Source organism: Balaenoptera acutorostrata, chromosome 20 (assembly GCF_949987535.1).
Source record: "Balaenoptera acutorostrata chromosome 20, mBalAcu1.1, whole genome shotgun sequence".
Lineage (NCBI taxonomy): Eukaryota > Metazoa > Chordata > Mammalia > Artiodactyla > Balaenopteridae > Balaenoptera > Balaenoptera acutorostrata.
Genome location: NC_080083.1, coordinates 43,050,416 through 43,074,552, shown reverse-complemented (window position 1 = coordinate 43,074,552; position 24,137 = coordinate 43,050,416). Strand labels below are relative to the sequence as shown.

Here is a 24,137-nt window from a genome sequence, read left to right as displayed (position 1 = left end):
CCTGAACGCCCCATCCTGAGCTCACCATTTGAAGGCATATCCCTGGGAGAGGCCCCACCCTCTCTCCCACACCTGCCTTCTCAGCTCACATTCCTCGGGTTGATGGGAGCATCCGGACCCACAAACCCCTTCTAAGGGTTTCCTGAGACTCACACAGGAACCTGGGCCCTAATCACCCAGCCTGCCTCCCCGCCTTCCGTCCTCCATCCCCCCGTTCAGGAGGATCCTGATTCCTGTCCTGGCCTGCCTCCCTGCCCCCTCCCCACCTTGTCCCCTCTTAGAGGAGGACACAGCCCAGAGGACCGTGAGGAGCAACCGGTCGGACGCCTTATCCCCGCGTCTCTGGCTCCCGAGATCTTGTCCATTTATGGATGAGGAAATGAGGCTCAGGGAGGGGAAGGCACCGCCCAAGGTCACGGACCCAATTACAGGCCAAGAAGAGGACACCTAAGACCTCCCCCTGACACGCTGACCTCGCCCTGGGTCTGGCGCTGCCTGGACCACCCTCCCCGGGATCACCAGCCCTTGGGAGATAAAAAGCAGCCCCCACCCCTCGAGTTCCGCCCAGACCTAGTCTTCACCCTGTTCTAAGATGACCCCTGACCTCCAAGTCAACAACAGTGGGTGTCCACGGACTCCTCCCCCTGCCCCCATTTGCCCCCCACACCGGTTCACCCCTTCCACACTAGGGCCACGTCAGTGGCCACAAACAGGGAGCATTCCATGTCTCAGTCAACAAGCTTTATTGGTCAGGGAGGGGGGATGGGAAAGGGACTGAAGCCGGGGGCTGGGGCTTGGGGTGTCTGTGGAGCCAATGGGGGGCCCCAGAGGGGCCGGCGGGGGGAGCAGAGTTCTCAGTGGGTGGTCTGGTGGACCTGCTCGTGGGAGGAGATGACTCTGCCATCCTTGACTTCTTCCACAATGGTGCGCACCTGGCGGGTGGTCGCAGCTGCAGGAGACAGACACTCAGGGTGGGCGGGGGCCAAGAGGTCCTGGCTCAGCCCCCAGCCCCATGAGCGGAGCCAGCTTTCTCCTCCCCCATGGCCACTTGGTGTCCACACCTCTGCTGGCCCCTCAACATCACATCCGTACAGGTGTCCCCCTGACCTTGCCACTCCCTCCCTCGCACCCTGTTCCTTGCTGGTGCCCCTGGGTGAATCCTGCCTCCTGAATAGATGGTTTGATTCTGACCCACATGTCCTTCTGCAAGAGGAAGACTGCACAGACTGGACGCTACACGAAATGGGGTCTGTGTCCATTTCTCTGCAGTCTCAAGGGCATGGGTCATGCTCCCTTCAGAAGCGGATCTCCAAGACAAGACCCTGGTCCACGCCCTTAGACTAGATGCCCCAGGGCTGGGATTTTTTCTTCCCCATCAGACTGGGATCTGGAGGACAAGGACCAAGTCCCTTTCTGCCATCAGACAAGAGACTCCAGACACAAGACTGCTTTTGCTCATCTGTAGGGTCCCAAGAGCAAAGATCATGAGACCATGTCCCTGTCTCCCCATCAGATGAGAGTCTCCAGAGCTGGGACCATGTCTCCCACCTCAGACTAGGATCTCCAAGGTAAGGGCCATTTCCCTGCCCCTCCCCCATTGGACCAGATAGTGTCTCCCTCATTTGATTAGGACCCTGAGCCCTACCGGGTCCCTTCACCCACCCCTGCTGAGGATCAGCCATCATTTCCTGGAGCTCCTGGACACCCTCCCCCAGCAGCATACAGGTGGGTCGCCTGCCCTGTGCAGCCCCACCCTCAGCTACCAAGATGCTTACATTCTCTGAGCTTGTGGTGAATCAGCCTGCAGAAAAAAAGAGAGAGAGAAGATTAGATGTGGGTCTCAGCCTCACCTCTGCCCCAGGCCCCCAGCCCTGGCCCCGGGCCCCCTCTCACTGGCTGTCCTCGCCCTCCAGCAGGCGGCGGTAGGTGGCGATCTCCTGCTCCAGCCGCGTCTTCACGTCCAGCAGGATCTTGTACTCCTGGTTCTGTTGTTCCGTCTCGCAGCGCAGCTGGGCCAGCTGCTCCTCCACGTTGCAGATCAGCCCCTGGATCTGGCCCAGCTGCATGCAGTAGCGGTTCTCTGTCTCCGCCAGGCTGTTCTCCAGGGATGCTTTCTGCAGGAGAGCGGGAGGGGCAGGGGTCAGAAGGGTTCTCAGTGCCCCCTCCAGGGACCTGGGCGCCTCGCCCCCACCCCCGAGGCCTGGCAGCCGCCCCTACCATGCTGAGCTGGGACTGCAGCTCGATCTCCAGGGCCTGCATGGTGCGCCGGAGCTCTGAGACCTCGCACTTGCTGCTCTGCGCCAGCTCGCAGTTTGTGGTCACCTCGCGGTTCAGCTCTTCTGTCTGCAAACAGGACACAGGACAGGGCAGCGTGAGCCCAGCTTCCCTTCTCCAAGTCAGGTGACCCCCATGGCCTCCATATGCTCAGCCCAGGGCCCACTCTGTGCCCAGACAGGCACCTGGGCTCTCCCCACTCCCCCCAGCCCCCCCTCACCATGGCCACCTTCCTGACCTCCCCTGGGCCTCTCAGGCCTCCTCCCAAACCTGACTGTGGGAGCAGTGCCTTCTCACCAGCTTCCCACTTCCCAAAACCCAGAAGCCTTTGAAAGGATGTTAAGTTTTATCTTTAATCCCTGCAAGTGTAAAGCACAAGAATAGGAAACTTGAGAACCCCTGGTGCTAGTTCCTGACTTCTTGAGCGACAGATGCAAGCTCCTGGGGTCTTGACCCTCTGGTTTTATTCCTGAGGGGCGCTCCCTACCCACCCACCAGATCCCAGCTTCAGCCAAGCTCCAGGTCTGTGGATGCAACAGGCGACCCTGACCCCTGGTGTCCGTGTGGCTCACCGGGGATAAGGCACCCAAGATGCCAGGCGCTGGGCTTACTGTGGGGACTCAAGCCTTGCACCCCATCCCCTGGGGGAGGCCTCTGGCCTGCGGCAGCCCCCACCTTGCTGAGGAACCAGTCCTCGGCGTCCTTGCGGTTCTTCTCCGCCATCTTCTCGTACTGCTCGCGCATCTCATTCAGGATGCGGCTCAGGTCCACGCCAGGGGCGGCGTCCATCTCCACACTGATCTCACCACCCACCTGGCCTCGCAGGGCGTTCATCTCCTGTGGAGGAGGGGATGGTGGGTGTGGGCATGCATCCTGACCTCTCACTCCCAACCCTTCCCACGCAAGTTCTCCAGACCCCTCCCAAGGACACCTCCTTTGTTCTGCCTGCCCTCTACCCTCCGACCCTCTGAATGATTTTTATTCACCTGCTCTATGTGGGCTTTGCCTCCACCATCAGGCTAGAGGTTCCCTGAGGACAGATTCTGTGTTTCCCCCATTAGACTGAGGGCTCTCTGAAGATAAAATCTAATTCTTAGGCCTGAGCGCCCAAAACATCCCATCTAATTTCCAAACTTCTACCTAGGGGCCAGATTCGAGGGTTTGAGCTGGGACAAGGGGGCAACCTCCTCGATTCTCTCCTGTCCTGGTGAGGGAAGCCAGGAGGGGCAGAAGAGGCCTCTGCGGGCCCCTGGGAGGCTCCCCAGATACAGGGAAGCGAGGTAGTACATGGAGGAGGCTGTCCTGCGTGGGGACCAGGGCTCTGCAGACAGGGCAGCGCTGCAAGGCGAACAGCCTGGACACCTGTGCCCTTCCCACGGTCTCAACCTGGCATGGCCCCAGAGCCCTGCCACCCACTCAGCATCCTCTTTGACCTACTGCCCCGGCTGCCTCACCTCCTCATGGTTCTTCCGGAGGTAGGCCAGCTCCTCCTTGTAGTTCTCGATCTGCATCTCCAGGTCGGCTCTGGCCAGGGTCAGCTCGTCCAGCACCCTGCGCAGGCCATTGGTGTCGGCCTCCACGCTCATGCACAGGGCGTGCTCCGTCTCGAACCTGCGAAGGGAACCAGAGACTTTCGTCAAGATGCTTGGACTGGCAGGTGCAGGTCCTGGCCAGGACCCTGCCTCCCAACAATGAGGGGGTGCAGTAGAAGCCCATCGCAGCCCTGGGGGCCTGGGACCACGCAGGGCAAGGCCCCACCCCCACCCGGCTTCCTGGCTCCTCTCCTCTCTGCCTCCCGCCTCCCCTCCCGCTCTTCCATCACCTGACTAAGCCCAGCAACCTTCAGCATCTGCTGCGTTTGCTGCATCCTGGGCTAAGAGGTGCAGGACTCTTAGCAGGGACTCCCCCACCCCCAGCTCCTGGACCTTGCCACCAGCAGCTGAGGAGTCCTGGGGTAGGGAGGGGTGCCCCCAGTTCCTCCCCAGCCCCCCTGGCCAGGGCTCACTTGGTGTAGAAGTCATCAGCAGCCAGACGGGCATTGTCGATCTGCAGCAGGATGTTGGCATTGTCTGTGGTGGCCTTGAGGATCTGGGAAGATGGGAGAGTAATCAGGTCACTGGGTGGGAGTAGCTCAGCACAGACCAGGGTTCTGAGATGGGTCTCTCTGTCTGGGGGCCAGGATGTGGCTGCCTCCTCCAGGAAGGCTCCCTTCCCACCCAGCCATTCCCCTTTACTGCGTTACAGTTGGTAAGAGAGGCGGGGCCAGCCCGAGTCTGATGGCTGAAACCTTGCCCCGCACCCTCATGCCAGGCTCTGCCTTAAACCAGAGTGGACAGCCATCTGGGAGTGCCAGGCTGGGAATGCAGGAGAACAAGAAAAGAATGGGAGGATGCCCCAGGGCAGAAGTTGTTCACGAATCCTGGAAAGAGGACGGATGTGGGAAACCTCATTTTACAGTTGGGGATATGGTGTCCCTGAGAGGCTCCCCCAAAAAGGAAGACTAAAGGAGCCCTCACCAAAGAGTAGTTCCAAATCAGAAGTCATGATCCCTGCTAAGCCCTGATCCCGGGTTCCAGCAGGCAGTCCCGGCCCCGCCCCAGGTTTGCTGAGCCCCAGTCTTGAGGGCGCAGCAGGAGAGATGAGGAAGCCAGAAAAATCCCCAAATAAGGCACACAAGTGGCCTCCTGAGGCCCCGCCCCCTCCCTCTCACCTCCTCCTCCTAGCAGGTGCCAGCAGGAGCTCACTCAGACCCCTGACCTCACTGTAGCCCTAAATCCCCCTCTCGTTCCGAGGGAAGAGGTGCCTGAGTATCCGGCGACCCCAGGGGCCCAGCCCTCCACATGCATCCATTCACCTTATCCTACAATCACACAAGGTGGCAAAAAGCTCCGTGATGGGAAACTGAGGCTCAAAGGAGCTCCACAAGGCCTGCTTGTCCCTAGTCCAGGCTGCTGCCCCAAAAACAGAGACCATAGGCCACAAGGTGGCCCCAGGATGGGCTCCCAGAGGCCAAGCCGGATCCAAGCTGTCCTTAGTTCCCCAAGACCCTGTGGCAGCCCCCAGGCTGGACTCCAGGCCTTGGTCAAGGTCAGGAGGTAGGGGAGGAAAAGCTGTGCCCCGCCAGGTCCCCTCCCACCACAGCCCCTACCTGGTTCCTCAGGTCCTCGATGGTCTTGAAGTAGTGGCTGTAGTCGGTAGCCGGCCCTGGGGTCTGCTTCTGGTACCAGTTGTGGATCTTCACCTCCAGCTCCGTGTTGGCCTCCTCCAAGGCATGCACCTTGTCCAGGTAGGAGGCCAGGCGGTCGTTGAGGTTCTGCATGGTGGCCTTCTCACTGCCCACCAGGAGCCCATCACCACCTCCCAAGCCACTGCCGTAGCCACCAGTGCCAAAGCTACCGCTGCCATAGCCGCCGCTGCCGTAGCCGCCACTGCCATAGCCGCCGCCAGAGCCGAAGCTGTAGCAGCTGGAGTAGCTGCCGTCCCCAAGGGCATTGCCCAGGCTGCCGGCAGACCCCAGCCTGCAGGAGCCGGCACCCAGGCTGCCAGACTGCTGGCGGGAGGTGAGGGACAAGCCGCCCCCCAGGCCAGAGGAGCCCTTGATGGAGCTGGAGGAGAAGAACTGGCGGTTGGTGGTGGTCATGGTGGCGGCAGCGGGTGGCAGACAGACACGGAGAGAAAGGGCTCGAGAGGAGAGAGGCCCAAGGTGTGTGTTGCTGCCAGGGCTCGCCCGCCTCCTTTATAAGCCCCGACAAATGGGCGTAACGATCACAACAGGTTCGCTCCTCTGTTTCCATTCCCCTGGGCTTTCATCACCGCTGGCTGCCCGCCAGCTCCCAGGTGGCTGTGGGTCCCCTTCCCTCCCACCGTCGGGGCTTTGCATCATTCTTCCGAACCCCCGTGCTGGGCGTCTGCTTGTGTGTATGTGCATGTTCCTGGTCTCAGGCCTGTCACCTGTGATTCAGGCAGGCCCTTCAGCTACACTTTCCCATGACCTAGTATGGACAAGAGGAATAGCAGGACGTCACCGTCACTGAGCCCTGCCAGGCAGCTGCCCCCAGCCACACACCACGCCACACACGACCCTGGCCCTGGGCGAGGTGCAGGGGAGACAGCGAGGACCGGTACCGCATCCTGCCTTGGAAACTAGACCTAAACCCACCAGCCTCACCACACACAGTAGCTCGGTCAGGTCTCAGATTACCACCCCATTTACAGATAAGGAAACTGGGGCTCATAGAGGGAAAGTGTCCCACCGCCCCACCTAACTCAGAACGGGGCTGGCAGGGCTTCATCCTTCATCCTTCATCGCACCCTGCCACAGCACCTATACGCCTCCCCAGGGGCCTGTGACACACTGGCCCCCTTCTGCAGAGCCCTGACACCAAGGAAGCACTGCAGGGGCCGTGGTTCCCTCTGTCCAGTTTTCTGACCCTGTCCATCCCTGGAACCCCCTGGAGACCCAGTGTCCTTTTCTGACCTTTCCCCATCTTTCTCTCACAAATGGGGAGTCCTGGGCTGGAGTGGGCAAAGGGGAGCTTAGCTGCAGGCTGGGGAAGTGGCAGGCTGAGAGGGGGCATCGTGGTAAAGGCAACAGGAAGAAGGGTGAGGGGCAGGCCCCTTCCACCCTCCTTACCCCTCCTATTCCCCAAGAGGCCTCAGGCAGGGGGCATATGCCTTTGGGTCCCAGCCAGCTGGAAATCTAAAGGACACTGCCCAAGAAGAGGGTCTTCCTGAGACGCCCCCCCACCAGCCAGTCCCCTCCCCCCCTCCCCTCTCCTCCCCCTCCCCCCCGGCTCCCCTCCCCTGCAGTCTCCCCCAGGGGCCCCACCCAATCCCCTGACCTGGCCCCTCAGGATGGGCCAGGTGCCCGCCCCACAGCCCCACCCTGCCCTGCCCACCACCCTCAGTTCCAGGGTCCCGGCAGGCCCAGTGGGCGGAACGTGCTCGTGTCTCAGACTGCCGATGGCTTCCACTTCCCAGACAGGCCCAGACAGCCCCTGCCAGCAGCTGAGAGAGATTCCCCAAGAGCCCAGCAGCTGCCAAGCCACCAAAGCAAGGAGGACGCCCCCACCCCGCCCATGCTCACACTCAGAGGGGCCACCCCACCCCACACACCAGCAAGCCCAACAGAGCTGGTCTGGTTTCCTGGACTGGCCGTGCCACTGCCATCCCTCGCACGCTTCAGCGCCCAGGACCACTTCTCCAGAGAGCGCCCTGCCCAGCCCCTCTCCCTCCGATCTTGACCTTGTACGGCCCCAGGCTGAGACAGGAGCTGTCTATAACAGGTGTGGTTCCCCGGAAAGCCTGTGGGGCCCCCCCAGGGACCAGCCACAGGCAATAGGGACCCAGGGGCTGATTCTCAGGAACTTTCCCAACCTGATTGGCTGTCCCATCTCTCAGCCCTCAAGCCTCCCGTCTCCCTCCTTTGAGCCCCAGGCCCGAATGGGGTGGGCAGAACAGGTTGGCAGGGGACAAGCAGCCCCAAACCCTCAGCAAACTCTCCTTGTCCCCCCCATCCCTCAGCCCACACTGCCCAAGCCAATGACCAGACCAAACCACAGGAGGCATTGAACTTCAAGCAAAGCTTTAATTGCAGTCACTGGGGCAAACTCAGGAGGTCCCCTTGGTGAGGGGCTGTGGGAAGCAGATACAGAAAGGCAACCGCTCTTGGGCGGTGGCCCAGACGGGCACTCGGGGCGCAGCAGTAGCGTGCTGGGAGCTGCAGGCAATGGCTGCCCCTTGACCCTGGAGGCTGGGCTGTCGCAGGTAGACGGGGCCTCAGTGCGGGGAGCGATGGACCTGCTCGCGGGAGGGGACCACCTTGCCGTCCTGGACTTCCTCCATGATGGTACGCACCTGGCGGCTGGTCACCGCGGCTACGGGCGGAGGAGGAGGGAGGCACAGGGAACCTCAGGCTGGAGGCCCTCCCCAAGCCTCCCACAAAGAAGGGTCCTCAGCCTCTCCCCACCCGCCCTGGGCAGGACGGGGCAGGCTTTTACCTTCCCGGGTGGGCTGAGAGACCAGGGACGAGGAGTACTGGGTGGCCAGGCTGCAGGGAAAGGGGGACCTGTCAGCCCAGTAGTGCTGGTTGAGAGCCCAGCCCCCTGGGAGGAGAAGCAGCTGGGGAGGCCCCCGGCCGAGGGGAGAGAGGTCCCAGCAAATCGGACAGAAATCACAGCAGGGAATATACAGGAAAGAATGGCAATCACAGGGTCAAAGGGCACAGGCCCAGTGGGCAGGAGTAAGGAAAGGGGATACCCCAACAGAAGGCCCAGAGGCACTTTGCGGCCAACCAGGGATTTACAAGGAGAAGCTGAGCAAGTGGTTTCTCCAGATCCTGAAGGGCCCAACAAATAAACTTAATTAAAGCAGGAGAGGCTGTGGCTAGACTGTAGATAAACTTAGCCATCGTCATAGAGCAAAAAGCTGGAATGTGTGACTAAGCATGGAGACTCCAGGACATCCTCGGCCCCTTTACACTAGCTCCCCATCACCCATCCAACTCCAAACCAGATCGCCACCCATCCCAGACAATGGGATCACCAACCATGCAAAAACTGGAACCAGAAAGCCAGGATCATCATTAACCACTTCACGTGCTAACTCAAACGTTCATCGAGTCCCGCCTGCAAGCCACGCTCGCCCCTGCATGCAGGCATCCAATCCTGCTGTTTTTAGCTATAACACATCCTGTTGGTGCACCACCTCCCCTTCCCTGCCCTTCGCCCGCCTTATGGCAGGTCTTCTCTGGCCTGACGCCCTTGCTCCAGCCTCCTGACTGGTCTCCCTGACCCCACCCTCGCCCCTCGGATGCATTTCTCCCTCTGCAGCCAGGGTGAATGTTCTAAGATGTCTTGATGATCATACTTCTCTCTGCGCAAAAGCCCCCGCGGCTCCCCACTGCCTACTCCATCGAGTGGGACCCCAGCCAGTGTTCTCAGCTTCACCTCCTGCCTCAGCTGGTGCTGGCCCTCCCTGGGTGAAGCCACCCAGCCCACCGAGCAGGTGCGGGGTGCCCTCCACTCACTGGGCAACCTCGCCCTCCAGCAGCTGGCGGTAGGTGACGATCTCCTGCTCCAGCCACGTCTTCACGTCCAGCAGCGTCTTGTACTCCTGGTTCTACAGCCCATGTCACAGCAGAGCTAGCACAGCTGCTGCTCAATGCTGCTGATGAGCCCCTGCAGCTGGGCCAGCTGGACCCCCTAGCGCGCCTCGGTCTCTGCCAGGCTGCCCTCCAGCGACGCTTTCTGTGGGTCAAGGTGGAGGTGGCTGGTGAGACCGAGCCCCCAGCAGGGGGCCCCACGTGTGTGGGTTTGTGGGTGGGGTAGTAAGTGGGGCAGAGTGTGCAGTGGCAGGTGGGGCAGGCAGCCTCTGGTTCTCCGAATGGGGGTCCAGGAGGCAGGGCCCACTTGGAGTGACGGGTACAGGACAGGGAGGGGACAGAGGCCCTACCGTGCTGAGCTGGGACTGCAGCTCGATCTCCAGGTTCTGCACGGTGCGGCGCGGCTCCGCGATCTCCGTCCGGCTGCTCGGCAGGGCCTCGGTGTTGGTGGCCACCTCGTGGTTCAGCTCCTCCGTCTGGAAGGCAGGATGGGCCCTAGGGGCTTGCGGAGGCTTGCAGAGGTGGGGCAGGGGGCTGACCTCCCAGACCTGTCCCTCCCCGGCCTCTGCAGGGCCCCAAGCCCACCTGCATACCCTGGAACTTGTAGAATTCACCTTGCTCTGTGGTCGTTTGTTTCCTCACTGGACTGCAGGTACTGCTCTAGGGCAGGCCATGGGTTTTACTCTTTTTGTGCCTGTCACTGTCCGGGCACTGCAGCTACTCAGTGCATGCTTACTGGGAGCATGAGAGTTTGCATCCAGACACACACCTACCTACCAATGCCCGGGCTGGGAGAATCCCTAGTGGGATCAGGAGACCTGGATCTGCTCCCCAGGCCACAGTGAAGGGTTGTGTGAGCATAAGGCCTCTCTGAGCCTCACAATGTCCCCCTGAACGTGAGGGGTTGGTCTCCTGGTTTCCAAAGGTCCTTCCAGCTGGGAATCCACAGTCTGTGGATCTGTAAGTTTTCCAACATGTGCTCAGCACACAGCGCATGCACACACATGTGTGCATACCTGCTCACGCGGGCCACCCACCTTGCTGAAGAACCAGTCCTCGGCGTCCTTGCGGTTCTTCTCCGTGATCTTCTCGTACTGGTCGTGCATCTCATTCAGGATGCGGACCAGGTCTACACCGGGGGCGGCGTCCATCTCCACGTTGATCTCACCACCCACCTGGCCTCACAGGGCGTTCATTTCCTGGGCAGAGAGGGGAGAAGGAGCTCACTCAGGGCCATCCTGGGAAGAGTCCCTGGGGCTGCCTTCTACGTCTTGGGGAGATGGGTGCAGAGGACAGACAGACACAGACAGGCCAACAGTTCCTCACCCTGAAGGTGGAGGTGGATGTCATCATGTCTCAAACATGCAGGGCTGTGGATATCAACAATCTCCCCCAACACATGCTCACGGGGTGGACTTTGCCCAGTCCCGGTGTGTGCTGGGCCGGGAGAGATGGCAACTCCCGGTCATGGTGGGGGATGAGCCAGGACAACCTCACTCCAGCCCTGACCACCCGCCTCACCCCCCCATCACCAACCACGCAGCACAGGCATGGGGAAAGCAGCCGCCTGTCGGTATCGGGGGAGTCAGACCTCATTAAGAAATGTGAATCTGCTGGGGGATGCAATCCCTATAACCAGCCTCAAAGCCAAGTAGAGACATTTTCTGGACTCCTGCTACTCGGGCATTAGGCTCCCTCAGCTCAGGCCAGCCCAGAAGTCGGATGGGAAGGAAGCCACAAGGTTCATTAGTCCCCCTGCAGGGTCTTGGATCCCTATCCTCGGGTTGAGCCTTGGGGTCCCTGGGAGGTGGGAGAAGTGGCAGAGTGGTGGAGTCAGAGTTGGGTGTGGATATGGCTCAGGCAGACCTGAGGGAAGACCCACCCCTGTACAGCCTTGGACAAATTCCTTAACCTCTCTGAGCCTCGGTTTCTTCACTGGTAAAGAGAAGAACTTGCTCCTTTCTCCCAGTGAGGCTGTCGGTATCAGCTGAGATAATTGCTGTGAAACACTCATAATGGGCTGGGCAGATTTTTGTGGTTGTTATGACTATCACTATTACAATTAACCATAATAATTAGCCTGCGTGTTCTTAGACTGATTCGCCCATTAGATAGTTAACTGCCACCACACAGGAGGCAGTGCCTCGAGGGACAGAGAAGTATCTCTGGGGGGAAAGGGCCCTCCAGGCTTCAACCAGGGCCCAATGAGAGTCTCCCAGGGTCAGAGCCAGGAACCCAGCAGAGATGGGAACTGGATGGAGAGCGTGGCCCTGGCCCAGAAAGATTTGGGGGCCCCGGCCTCGCTTGTTCTCAGGCAAGTTTCTCCTGCATTCCCGAGCTGGCCTCACCTCCTCATGGTTCTTCCGGAGGTAGGCCAGCTCCTCCTTGAGGTTCTCAATCTGCATCTCCAGGTCGGCTCTGCCCAGGGTCAGCTCGTCCAGCACCCTGTGCAAGCCGTTGATGTCGGCCTCCACGCTCACGTGCAGGTTCAGCTCCATCTCATACCTTGGCAGGGCAGCGGGGGAGGCAGGGAAGCCTGAACCATGGAGTGCCATTAGGACACCCTCGTACACACAGAGAGCCAGACCCCCACCAGCCCCCTGAGCTGTCCCCGAGGCCCAGACTCACTTGGTGCGGAAGTCATCGGCTGCCAGGCGGGCATTATCGATCTGCAGCACCAAGATGGCACTGTCGATGGTGGCCGCCAGGATCTGGGGGACACAGTGGGCTTGGTGAGCAAGCGCCCTGGGCAGCCACAGGAAGACCTTGCAACACCCCTCCTGCAGCCCTTTGGAGAGTGGGCCAGAGTGAGGGAGATGAGGGTCCCTGTGGTCTCCTCCTCTGAGCGCCCTGCTGGGGGGCTCACAAGGGGTGGGGGCATGATACCCAGGCACAGGTAACCATGGTGCCAGGAAAGAGACCCATATGCACCCCTCTCCTACCGTGAGGGTCACTGCCCAAGCTGCCTGGACCTCACTCCATCTTCCCCCAACTAAATTCACCTCTAGGGCTTCCCTGGTGGCTCAGTGGTTAAGAATCCGCCTGCCAATGCAAGGGACACAGGTTCGAGCCCTGGTCCAGGAAGATCCCACGTGCCGCAGAGCAACTAAGCCCGTGTGCCACAACTACTGAGCCTGCGCTCTAGAGCCTGCAAGCCACAACTACTGAGCCCACGTGCCACATTACTGAAGCCCATGCGCCTAGAGCCCGTGCTCCACAACAAGAGAAGCCACCACAATGAGAAGCCCACGCACCGCAACAGAGTAGCCCCAGCTCGCCGCAACTAGAGAAAGCTGGCACACAGCAACGAAGACCCAATGCAGCCAAATAAATAAATAAATAAATAATAAATTAAATTAAATAAAATAAATTCACCTCTAGGCTCAGTTGCCACCTCCTCCAGGAAGCCCTCTTCAATTCCCCGTCTGGGTCCTTCTTCCCCATCATACCTCCCCTCTGCCCATCTCTCTTACACAGTACTTCTCCCAAGTGCAATTTTTTTCTGTGACTTTTTTGTGTGTCTTTTTCTCTCCTCCACTGGACTCTGAGCTCCAGAGGAACAAGGCCCTGTCTCATGTCTGTCTCCTTCAGTTTGGAATCCCCAGCCCTGAGTACAGTGCCTGGCCGAGAGTCAGCCCCCAGGAAACATTAGTTTAATTAAACGATTAATTAAATAATTAATAATGTTATGGCTGGCCCCACATCAACCCTAGGGCAAGGTTTTCTTTTCCCACAGGGTCATCTGGGAGGTTTAAATGACAACAGGGAAGGGAGAGGCTCTGGAAGGAGCAGAGGGTTGGTTATTATTACTGCTGCTGTCGTTATTGTTGGGAGAAATACCCAAGAGAGGCTCTAGTCAAAGGCCATGGGGCTGGGGGGAGGGGGAGGCCCCTCCACACTGCCCAGAACAAGCAGAGAGGAGGTCGCGGTGGAGGTGGCAGATGAGCTGAGTAGAATCTGGAATTTTTTAAGGCTGAGGGCTGAAGTATAAAGCTGTAAGAGGGGGCAGCCCCAGTAAACGCATCCTGGGCCTCAGAGCCCGCTCGTGGCCCTAAGTTCTGAAAAGGCACCCTGAGTCAGGCTCCGTTTCCAGAATGAACCTAAGAGCCAGTCTGACTGAACCCGCCCCAGGGCCTCACTAGACCCATCGGCAACCTGCAGACTGGGCCCCCATCCACCTCCCTGCTTAGGAGGCTGATTGGGTCCAGCGAGGGGCCAGTGGTAAAAAACGGCCGAGGGGCAGTGACTCAGAGGCCTGGTGCGCAGTGCATCGGGGGCTGGCGGTGAGGAGCTGGCTGACCCCGAAGCTCAGGAACACTGACTCACCAGGGCTCCCCTGAGTTCCCTGCTGCCCAGGTCAAGCCCAGTATCTGATCTGGTACTCCCAGTAGCTCTGCTTCCAGTGGGCAATTGCAGGAGTTCCCTTCCGGGCCTGGGTCCTGGGCAGGAGCAGGCTAAGCCCCTCGCAGGGCAGCAGGCCTGGTTCTCCACCAGGAAACTGAGTGGGCTGACCCCGGGCCAGCCAGCCCCCAGCCCGGCTCTCCCCAAGCCCGGCTCTTGCACCTCTTTGACCTCTCTCCTGCCTCTGGAGGCTGCAGCCCTGTAGGTCCCTCCAGGAGCAAGGTCTGCACAGAAGACCCAGGTGCCGTGTTTACAGAATGCCAAGGTCATGTTCACAGAGATCATTGTGTGTGTGTGTGTGTGTGTGTGTGTGTGTGTGTGTGTGTGTGTGTGTGTGTGTGTGTGTGTGTGTTGTCTCCTCCATCAGACTAAGAGAAGTATCTCCTCCCCTTGGAAGCTTCCAGTCTGAGTGGGAAGACACAGCTCCTTTCCTCAGGGACCATCCTCCACAATCTGCAAGCAGAGACAGCCTCTGCTCTTAGGGACCCCCAGAGTGACCATCATGGAAGGAGTGAGGAGGACCAACAATGAAAGCAGCTGTGAGAACATGTCAGACTCAGTGAAATCAGCCCAATGAACAGAGCATGGACTGAACCTCAAAGTGCGGAAGGGACCCCCAGATCCAAGGATAAAAGGCAAGTGCCGTCCATCCAGGAGGACTGCCTGGAGGAGGTGAGGCAGGCGGGGGGGGCAAACTCAAAGGGGAATGGGATAGTGAGAAGGAGACATTGAGCCTCATCTCCCAGCAGCCACACCAAACACGTTCCCACATCTATGCCTTTGTCCACACTGATCTCTATACCTGGAATGCCATCTGCTGCCCTCAGTCAAGGTTCTGAAGCCTTCCCTGCCCACTCCTCTATCACCCACCCCAAATACCCTCCCCCAGAAAGGAGGAACTCCAAACAGCCTTCCAGTGTGGAATGTTCTCCAGGCCTGGGACCAGTGACTGGTACAGGGCTGGGTTCCAGAGCAAGTGAGAGTGAGTGAATGAATGAATGGGCGAGGGATGGAGACCTAGGCTGGAGGAGAAATGTTGGCAAAGGTCCAAAGTTGGGATGGTGTGAGTCAGAAGCAGGTACGAAGGACAGAGAGCAGGGAGCGCCCACCTTACTCCACAGGTCCTCGATGGTCTTGACGTAGTGGCTGTAGTCGAGGGTGGGCCCAGGGCCCTGCTTCTTGTACCAGTCGTGGATCTTCACCTCCAGGTCGGCATTAGCCTCCTCCAGAGCACGCACCTTGTCCAGGTAGGAGGCCAGGCGGTCGTTGAGGCTCTGCATGGTCTCCTTCTCGCTGCCCCCCAGCAGGGCGTCTGCCACCCCGAAGCTGGAGCCAAAGCCCCCACCCAGGCTGCAGGAGCAGCCCCTGCCATAGCTGCCCCCCGTGCCCACGGAGAAGTGGGACGAGGACACAGACATGTTGCCAGAGCTGCTGGCTCCCAGGAGGCTGGGGGGCCGGCAGGCACCCCCAACACGGATGGAAGACATCGAGAGAAACCCCCGCCACTGGGCACACACAGGCCCTTGACGGAGCCGGAGGTGGAAAGCCGGTGGATGCTGGTGGTGGTGGCGGCCATGGTGTCCACAAGTCAGGCGCAGGATCTGGTTTGCACAGAGACCCCAGGTAGCCCTTTATAGCCCTTTATAGCCAGGCTAAAGGGCGGCTGGGGCCCTGGCTCTTGAAGTCAGACCCAAAACCCCAGCCGTGTAATTTGCTTCTGTACCAGCCGCCCAGGGCCCGGGGCTCAGGCTGGACACACCGAGTGCATCCCGAGCCCGGCCTGGGCACGCTGGCTTCTTAGCAGCCCACTGTCTGTTAGAAACAAAGGTGGTATTGGAGCCACAACCCCGGGGTAGGGTGATCCTCCATCCTCAGCCGCAATCAGGTGGCTGAGCTCATTCTCGGGGGGAGTCCACAGAACCCAGCCCTGGGAGCCAGAAAGGGCCTGGAACAAGGCTCCACAGGCCCAGAGCCTGGGGCTGGTCTGGCCCCCCACCCAGCATTCTTGGGTCCCAGGGAGAGGGTGGAGAGATGCAGGGGACACCCTCCCCTACCCCGTACAATGTGGCCCTGAGGGAGCCCCCCAGGCTGGGGGTGGGGGGCGAATCAGCCTCTGACCTGAGGGAGCCCCCCAGGTCTCTTGGGATTATTCCAAGTCTGTGGGAGGAGGCGTAGCCCCTGGCCTGGGGGCTGCCCTATCTGAGGGGAATAGTCACAGCCACTGACCTGAGGGAGCTTTGGATCCAAACCTTTCAGGAAGTCAGTTCAAGAGCCTCAGTTGCCTCATTTGCAAAACGGGGGTAATTCCTGCCTCCCAGGGGGGTCTTTGAGGGAATCTGGAGAGATGGTTGACATCAGTCAAGCTGGGGCTGAGGGAGAGAAGGAAGCTGAGGGTTAGCAGAGGGTTAGCAGAAGGAAGCAGAGGGCACTCCTGCTCACACACCCGCCCCCCCCCGCAGTACCAGAGGGAAGACACTCCCAAGGGGCCCCCAGAGGAGATGCGGGGCGCAGGAGAAGCAGGACCTGTGCGGTGGGTAGCCCCCACGGCGCCGCGCCCTGGGGAAGTGTGGCCTCTGCGAGGACAAAGCACAATCCCACATCCTGGCAGCTGGCAACCGCCCACGCCCAGCCAGGAGATTACCAGCCTTAATCGCTTCAGTGCTAATGATTTATGTGCTGCCAGTACCCAGGCGTCTGCACCGGGCCTGTCTGAATGGGGAGCTTCCAGGGGCAGCGAGGCCTTCGGGCCAGGCAGGGGCGGAGGGAGACACGTGGCTGGCCTGGGCTCTCGGCCCACACACAGGGAAAGAAAGTGAGTGTCCTCGCACGCAAGGATGTCTCCTTGCTTGGAGAGTGGGGACTCCACAAGCTACTGTGAGAGAGGGGACAACCTGATTGACTTCATCCTGCTCCCACCCTGCCTGTAAAGTCTGGGGGTTCTCAGGGTTCCTGGGGCCACGGAGGGGGCTCAAGGTCAAGGCTAGGGAGCAAGGTCAGAACACAGGGGCTCTTCCATGAGGCCAGACACCAGGGAGGACTTCCTCCTACTCCAGGACAGTATTGGGGAAGGGAAGCAATAGAACCTGGGGTCACCTGAATGGGTCAGAGGCCAGCCTTGCACCACCCACTCACCTTCACAGGGAATGACCTTCCCCCTTCCCACTGGAACCACTCTCCCAGGAAGCCCCCTCCCCCAGAAGCTGACTGACCTCCTCCCTCCAGACAGGCCTCACTCAGTTCAGAGACGTGAATTTGGAGCAGAGCCAGGGGCCGGGGGAGGGGGCCAGGCCACAGGGCACCACCCACCCTCTGCCTCTCTCAGAGCCTGCATCCCAGCCCGCACCCCACCTCCAAAGCCCTCAGACCTTAGTCTTGAGGCCCAGTTTGAAGGGGCAGAGAGTTTACTAACCTTCCTTTCTCCCTCCAAAATCACCAAGGTCCCACCATCCCCCCATCACTTCCATTTGCTACCCCCCGATGTCAGGCTGTGTGTCAAGGTCTGGGCCTCGGTGTGTCTCCACACCAGTGACCCCCAGGCCCTTTGCCTCTGGCCTTTGGAGACTCTGCCACCTCTGAAGCCCCCCTCCAGCACCTCGGCCCAGAGAGGCCTCACCTGCTGCTGAAGGACAGGCCCGGCCCAAGCCCTCTCCCCAGGTGAAAGGACAGGGTCAGAGCCAGGAAGGCCTCCCTGGCCCTCTGGACAGTGTGGCCACCCTTGGCAGGCCTGAGAAGAGCCCGGACACTCCTCCCTCACGGCTCAGGACAGCCCTGGCCAGATCCTGCCAACGACGCCATGAGGAAACCGAGGCCCAGGGTGCCGGAGCGGCAGGGCAGCCGGGCGCTAGCAGCCGAGCCTGGCCTGCAGCGGGGCCCCAGCAGCACCCACTCCCCCTGCCAGGGGAGGAAGGCCTGGCAGGAGCCAGTCGGAGGGCTATGCCAAGGTCCTCTCAGCTGTGAATTCTCCTGCCTGGGCCTGTCCTCCCCCACCCCAGCAGCCAGAGGGGCAGAGCCAGGCCCACAGCCCTCACAGTTGTCAGCAGCTTGGCCCACGAGGAGGAGGAGGAGGAGGAGAGGAAAAGGACGAGGCGATCCAACCCCACAGCCTGCCGGGGGTCCAGCACAGGGGGCAGGGGACAGGAGGAGGAGGCCCCAGGGAGACGGCTGGGACACTTCCCAGCATCCCCCAGTGTCCCCAGCCGGCCCCAGCCTTGCCCAACACCACAGGCCCTGGATCTCCTCGCTAGAGGCTGCTGAACGGCCAGCGTGCTCTCGGGTTGACTAGGACAGACCCTGTCTCAGATTTGAGCAGGACTCGGGTGTGTGGGGAGAGTCCCCAGGACTGTACCCACCCTACGATGTTGATGGAAGGCACAAGGTGTAGGGTGACCTGGGGGCCCCGTATACACCTGATGCTCGATAGATGCATATCGATGTTGACAAAGGTCTCGCCACATGGGCCCAGCCGACCTTGACTCCTACAGGCCCCCCCGAGCATTAACTGTCACCTTCCTAGGACAGTGCCCACCCCCACCCAGAACCCAGGGCACAGCAGGTATGCAGCAGGTGCTCTGTAAGTGTTCGCTGAGTTGTTAGGAACAGGGAGCCTGGGCCATGACCGGGGCGGAGACAGGGGCCCAGGAAAGGAATACACAGCTACCTCTACCCTCCCCCCAAGGGAAAGGGTCCGTATCAGGTGAGGTCGGGGAAGTGAGAGGCCCAGGATCTGGGGGTGGGCTCCCAGCTTGGACTTTGGCTTGGCTGGTGAGGAGAGGACCCCAAATCCTTCAGGGGTCCCAAAGACTGGACCCCACCCCCAGACCCTGCCACTAGGACCTGTCAGCTCCTTTCCTCACAGACACGTAGTCCCTCTCACCTGCAGGCACCTTGCCCAGGATAGGTCACCAAGGAGCCCACAGGTGCCCCTCCCTTTACCTCAGCCCTGAAGCCTCCCCACCCCTTGCCAAAGGCACCCTCACCCCGCCACACCTGCCCTCAGGTGGAATCCTCTTCCTCTGTTCTGTTTCCTCAGCCTCTGTCCTGAGGCCCCAGGGCCGCCCCACCCAGGTCCACCCACTAATGATTTATGTCTGACTCCAAAGAAGGCCCCACCCTCCGCCTCGGGGCGGGGCGGGGTTTACGGAAGGCGGGGAGCGGTCCTGGCTCTCGCCTCCCAGGAGGCACGATTAGGAGAGTCAGAGGCGGGACGTCCTGCGATGCCCCCTGGACTCCAGGGGTCCTTAGGTGCTCCCGTCCCCGCCCAAGCACACTCAGCCACCTCCAAGTAACTGGCTTCCAGGAAACACGTGCCTGGGGTGGACCCAAGACCGGATTCAGCCGCCCGGGGAACGGGTGGGGAGGAGGTCTGGGAAGGGGAGCCTCGGCCTTCCAGCGAGGGAGGGAACCCTGGCTTCTTCCCAGGCTAGAAGACTCCAGCCTAACAGGGCCAGCCCCTCCCCTCTGCCCCTCCCTCCCTCCCCCCTTCCTTGGCCTCAGGGAGTTATGGGGGAGGAAGAGAGGGCAGCAGGTCAGGTGGGCGGGCTTTCGGACCTGGGGCTCACCCCCTCCCCTTTGCCCTGCAGGGTCTGGGGGAACCAAGCCAGAAACCCCAGCCTCCCAGGCCCCTGGGCCCTGCCCCGCCTGCCCTCTCTGCTCTTCGCCCTCCATGCCCTGCGAGGCTGGTTGCTCTCCATTAATTCACCCTCACTGGTCCCTGTCCTTCGATGCTCTTGAGTGATTTCCTCCAGGGGCAGGTGTGGCCCGGGCTCCCCGAGAGAGAGGCTTTGTCTCTCCCCTCAGACTGGAGGCTTCCTAGGATAGAAGCTGTAGCTCCCCACTCAGCCTGGGAGCTCGCTGGGGGTGGAGGCCGTGTCTCCCCCGTGTGAGCCTGGGGACGCTCTGAGCATGGCCTGCCTCCTTCCTTCACCTGACACCGCCGGCAGGAAGGGGCGCTCTTGGCTCTTTGACAGCCCAGCCCACCGCAGGATGAGCCACGTGCCTGACCAACAGGGAGAGCACGCCTGTGCAGAGGCCTGGGTTCCATGGAATACTCCGCCCCACCCCAGGCCCCTCACCTGCTCCATCGCCATTAAACCCGGCCTCGTCCCTGAAGCTGCCCCAGCCTGGCAGTTTCACAGCCCCCTTGTCCCTGCCTCTGCCTCAGAACCCGGGCCCTGGGGCTTGTTATTTAACAGCTCAGGTGTGATACACTTTCTCCAGCAAGGTTTTGTGGGGGAGGAACCACAGCCCCTGACCTTCACGACCCCCATCGTGAAGCACGTTATCTGTGATCACGACTCCGCACCTCATGAAAAGAGCTCAGAAGGCCTGGGTCAATGTGGACTCTGCCGTGGACAAGTCATATCCCTTCTCTTAGCCTCATCTGCAAAATGAGGCTACTCGGCTTCCATGAAAAACTCTTTGTGAGGCTTACATGAGATAGCTTGTCACAGTAGCTGGCCCCAGTCCTCGTGTACACTAGGGATTCGGGGGAAGGACCAATGACTCCAAAGCTGGCTAGGTGAAGGCCTCCGGGGTGAGATGTAACCCTTCCCTCCCCGTGCTAGGCAGACGTCCACGGCCTTATCCCCTTATATGGCAAAAGGGACTTTGCAGGTGTGGTTAAGTCAAGGGATTTGCAATGGGGAGATTATTCTGGATTATCTGGTTGAGCCCAATATAACCACAAGTGTCCTTAAACGAGGGAAGCAAGAGGGTCAGAGTCAGAGAAGGAGATGTGACAACAGAAGCAGAGGTCAGAGTGATGCAGCCATGAGCCAGGGAAGCAGACTCTAGAAACAGGAAAAGACAAGGGACAGTTCTCCCCTAGAGCCTCCAGAAGGGGCTCAGCCCTGCTGACACCTTGACTTTAGCCTCCTAAGACGCATTTCAGACCTCGGACCTCCAGAACTGTAACGTAAAAAGTGTGTTTTGCTTTAAGGCCCTAAAGTTGTCATTTGTTCCAAGAGCAATAGGAAATTAATACACTCCCCCAGCCCATTCTAGCACCAATGAGTGCTAGCCACTCTCACTTGTGTTGGAATTATTTGGATCTGCTTCCCTTCTAGAATGATAATCCTTTACAGCCAAAAGATGGCTTTCTGTTTATCTCTGGACCCACTCTAAGGTCTAACTCGGTGCTTTGTGCACAGGAAGTGACCAATCAATGCTGGCTGGATAAATGCAGGCAATAAGAGCCCAATGCTGGGCTTCGCTCAGCACCCATTCATTGCATTCATGGTGTGGCCATCACTGGGCTGGGTGCCCAAGAACTCGGCACTGAGTCAGCGAGCCCTGCCCTTAATGAATGCAGGCAGGTGAGCGAGAGACAGACACACACACAGTCCATCCAAGCATCGTGTAACTGTGTGGTGATGAAGGTGTGTGTATACAAGTACCTGGGAGGAGCGGGAAGGAGCGACTCATTCAGACCAGGCTGCTGAGGGCAGTTTCATAGGGAGGGACCAGAAAGCTGGGTTTCGAAGCCAGGGCAGGGCTTTGCCAGGCAGAGAAGATGAGGTGAGAATTCATCCAGGCAGAAGTGGGGACGCGCCCAGCGTGTTTGGGGGCCATCGGGAGACTTGCAGCTGGATCACAATTTCAGGGGGAGCAAAAGGAAAGCAGATCTCGAAGGAAACACATTTGTTCAGCTACTATTAATTGAGCACCTACTGTGTACCGGGCACTGCCCTAGGCTCTGGGGATATGGTGATGAACACAAAAGAAACCATTTTTGCTTTTATGGAGCAAACATTCTAGGGGGTAAGATGGACAGTAATTAATCCAGAGAATGAGACATCCTTCACGGAAACATGAAAGGGAATGTGAGTGCTTCCTGGGCAGGGCAGGAAGGCCTCTTCTAAGTGACACTTAAGGGGAAAACTGAAATAAGGAAGGAGCGAGCGGGTGCAGGGAAAGGCATTCCAGGCCAAAGTAAGAGCTAGTGCAAAGGCCTTGGGGCTGAACCAAGACACTCCTTTTCAGGGAACTAGAAGAAGGGCCAGTATGGCTGGGGTGGGGTGAGCAAAGGAGAGAGTGGGGGTACATAAGCTCAGAAAGGGGCAGGGCAACGTTGCAGAGTAGTGGTTCTCAGCCCTGATGCACAGGGCTGGGCCCAGGTGGTGCTAATGAGAGCCAAGGCTGAGAACCACGCTCCAGAGCCTGGGAGACCAGGGTAAGGCACGTACATCCATGTCAAGCAGTTTTTGTTTGTTTGACTGCAGAATTCCCAGAGCCCTTAACAAGCTAATGTGCATTGCGATTGTACAAGGAGAAGATAGAGCGCTAAGGGTTTCCCAAACTAAATCACCCATGGACCCACTTTCAGGAGGTGCATGTGGAGCTACGGTTCCTTGGAACCCATTTTGGGAATCTAATGGCCAATTCCTAGGGCATATTAGTGGGAGAAATGGCTAGAATGAAAGTTGGAAAGAGAGACCTCCATGAAAAGTGTGCTGCAGGGTTTGGACTTTATTCTATAGCAATACAGTCATCCAAGCATTGCTGTACTGTTTTGTTTTAATTTATCTGTTTATAGAGATTTTAATTATACAAAGGGATATGACTGATCTCTTCAACGTCTCAATTTCCCAGCTAATAATATCTCTTGGAGAGCCACCTCACTCTCTTTAATCCATCGTGACCGTGAGCTGTAATTCACTCATTCGTGTCCCCCCCAAAACGGTGTCCAGGTTTTTTACAAACAATGGCGTAATAAACCTCCCTGAACATAAGCCTGGTGAACTTTTACAAATATACCCTTAGGGGAAATTTTAGCCTGGGATTGCTGGGTGAAAGGGTAGATCCATTTTCTCTTTTGATAGCTCTTGCCAAATTTTCATTCAGAGTGAATTGAAATTTTATCTTTGCTTTAAAATAATCTCCCCCACAAAAGATGGTGGAAGGGAGAGAAGAAACAAGGATGGCCCCATGTTGACGGACATAGAGAACAGACTGGTAATTGCCAAGAGGGAGGGGGTTGGGGGAGGGGTGGAGGGGGGGTGTGGGGTTAGCAGATGTCAACTATTATATACAGAATGGATAAAAAACAAGGTCTTACTGTAGAGCACAGGGAACTATATTCAATATCCTGTGATAAACCATAATGGAAAAGAATATTTTAAAAAGAATATATATATGTATAAATGAATCACTTTGCTGCACAGCAGAAATTAACACATTGTAAATCAACTATACTTTGATTAAAAAAATATTGAAAAGAGAAAAAAAAGGAATGGCAGCATGTTGACAATTATTGAAACTGAGTGATGGGCATATGGGGGTTTGTTCTGCCATTCTCTCTACTTCTGTGTATATTTGAAATTGCCACAGTTTTTAAAAAAGGTCACGGGCAGCCCCAAGGCCCTGTACCAGTCATGGATCTTCACCTCCAAGTCTTCCTGAAAAGTTCTACAAATTTTCGTTCCCACCCACCATGAATGAGAATAACTCCTCCCTCCACCTACCCACACCCATCAGCACTGAGTCTCATCAAGCTTTGAAGTTTGTTGTTGTTTTCCAAGTTTTGTTTTTTTGATAGTTGAAAAAGGCCTCTCTGTTGCTTCAGTTTCCATTTCTTTAATCATGAGTAAGACTGACTATCCTTCCCTAAATTTTTTGGTCCCTTCTTGTTTGGTTTGTTTTTTTAATTTAATTTTTATTTTATGTTGGAATAGAGTTGATTTACAATGTTGTGTTAGTTTCAGGTGTACAGCAAAGTGATTCGGTTATACATAAACATATAGCCATTCTTTTTCAGATTCTTCTCCCATATAGGTATTATAGAATATTGAGTAGAGTTCCCTGTGCTATACAGTAGTAAGTCCTTGTTGATTATCTACTTTATATATAGAAGTGTGTATCTGTTAACCCCAAACTCTAGTTTGTCCCACCCCCCTACATTTCCCCTTTGGTAACCATAAGTGTGTTTTCAAAGTCTGTTTCTGTTTTCTAAATAAGTTCATTTGTATCATTTTTTTTTTAATATGGAATGCTTCACGAATTTGGGTGTCATCCTTGCCCAGGGGCCATGCTAATCTTCTATTGTTCCAGTTTTAGTACATATGCTGCCAAAGCCAGCACCCTTCTTGTTTTTTATGAACCAGCTGTTCCTAGTCTTCACCATTTTTTTTTTTTTCTGTGGGATCTTGTCCCTCCTGACTTGTGTGAGCTTTTGGTCAACGTGGGAAGGAGGCCTTTCCCACATGGGTTGCAATGTCTTTTCCCAGCTGACCACTGGTCTTCCAACTTTGTTTACAGTGTTTTTTTCCCCAAACAAAACGATTTCCCTTAGGTCACATTTGCTAATTTTTTCTTTTATGCCTCTGGGCATCAGGTAGTTTGAAGAAGCGCTCACTTTGGTGGC

The 24,137-nt window shown here is 58.0% G+C and overlaps 1 protein-coding gene and 1 non-coding gene across 2 annotated transcripts; both read right to left on the bottom strand.

Moving 5' to 3' along the window:
• Positions 1-853: 853 nt before the first annotated feature.
• LOC103017521 (keratin, type I cytoskeletal 10) lies at positions 854-16,085 on the bottom strand. Its single transcript, XM_057535179.1, is given in 18 exon segments — positions 854-949; positions 1,776-1,801; positions 1,894-2,114; positions 2,218-2,343; positions 2,950-3,111; positions 3,729-3,885; positions 4,280-4,362; positions 5,423-5,955; positions 7,966-8,150; positions 9,302-9,395; positions 9,398-9,521; positions 9,727-9,852; positions 10,414-10,575; positions 11,725-11,881; positions 12,005-12,087; positions 14,887-15,263; positions 15,266-15,378; positions 16,004-16,085. Coding segments are annotated over 17 exon segments (2,799 nt in total). The 5' UTR covers positions 15,354-15,378; positions 16,004-16,085; the 3' UTR covers position 854.
• A 7,666-nt stretch (positions 16,086-23,751) lies between these two features.
• Positions 23,752-23,854, bottom strand: LOC114237100 (U6 spliceosomal RNA). The gene has a single exon (XR_003622876.1). It is a non-coding gene; the product is annotated as a U6 spliceosomal RNA (small nuclear RNA).
• Between the last annotated feature and the right edge of the window lie 283 nt (positions 23,855-24,137).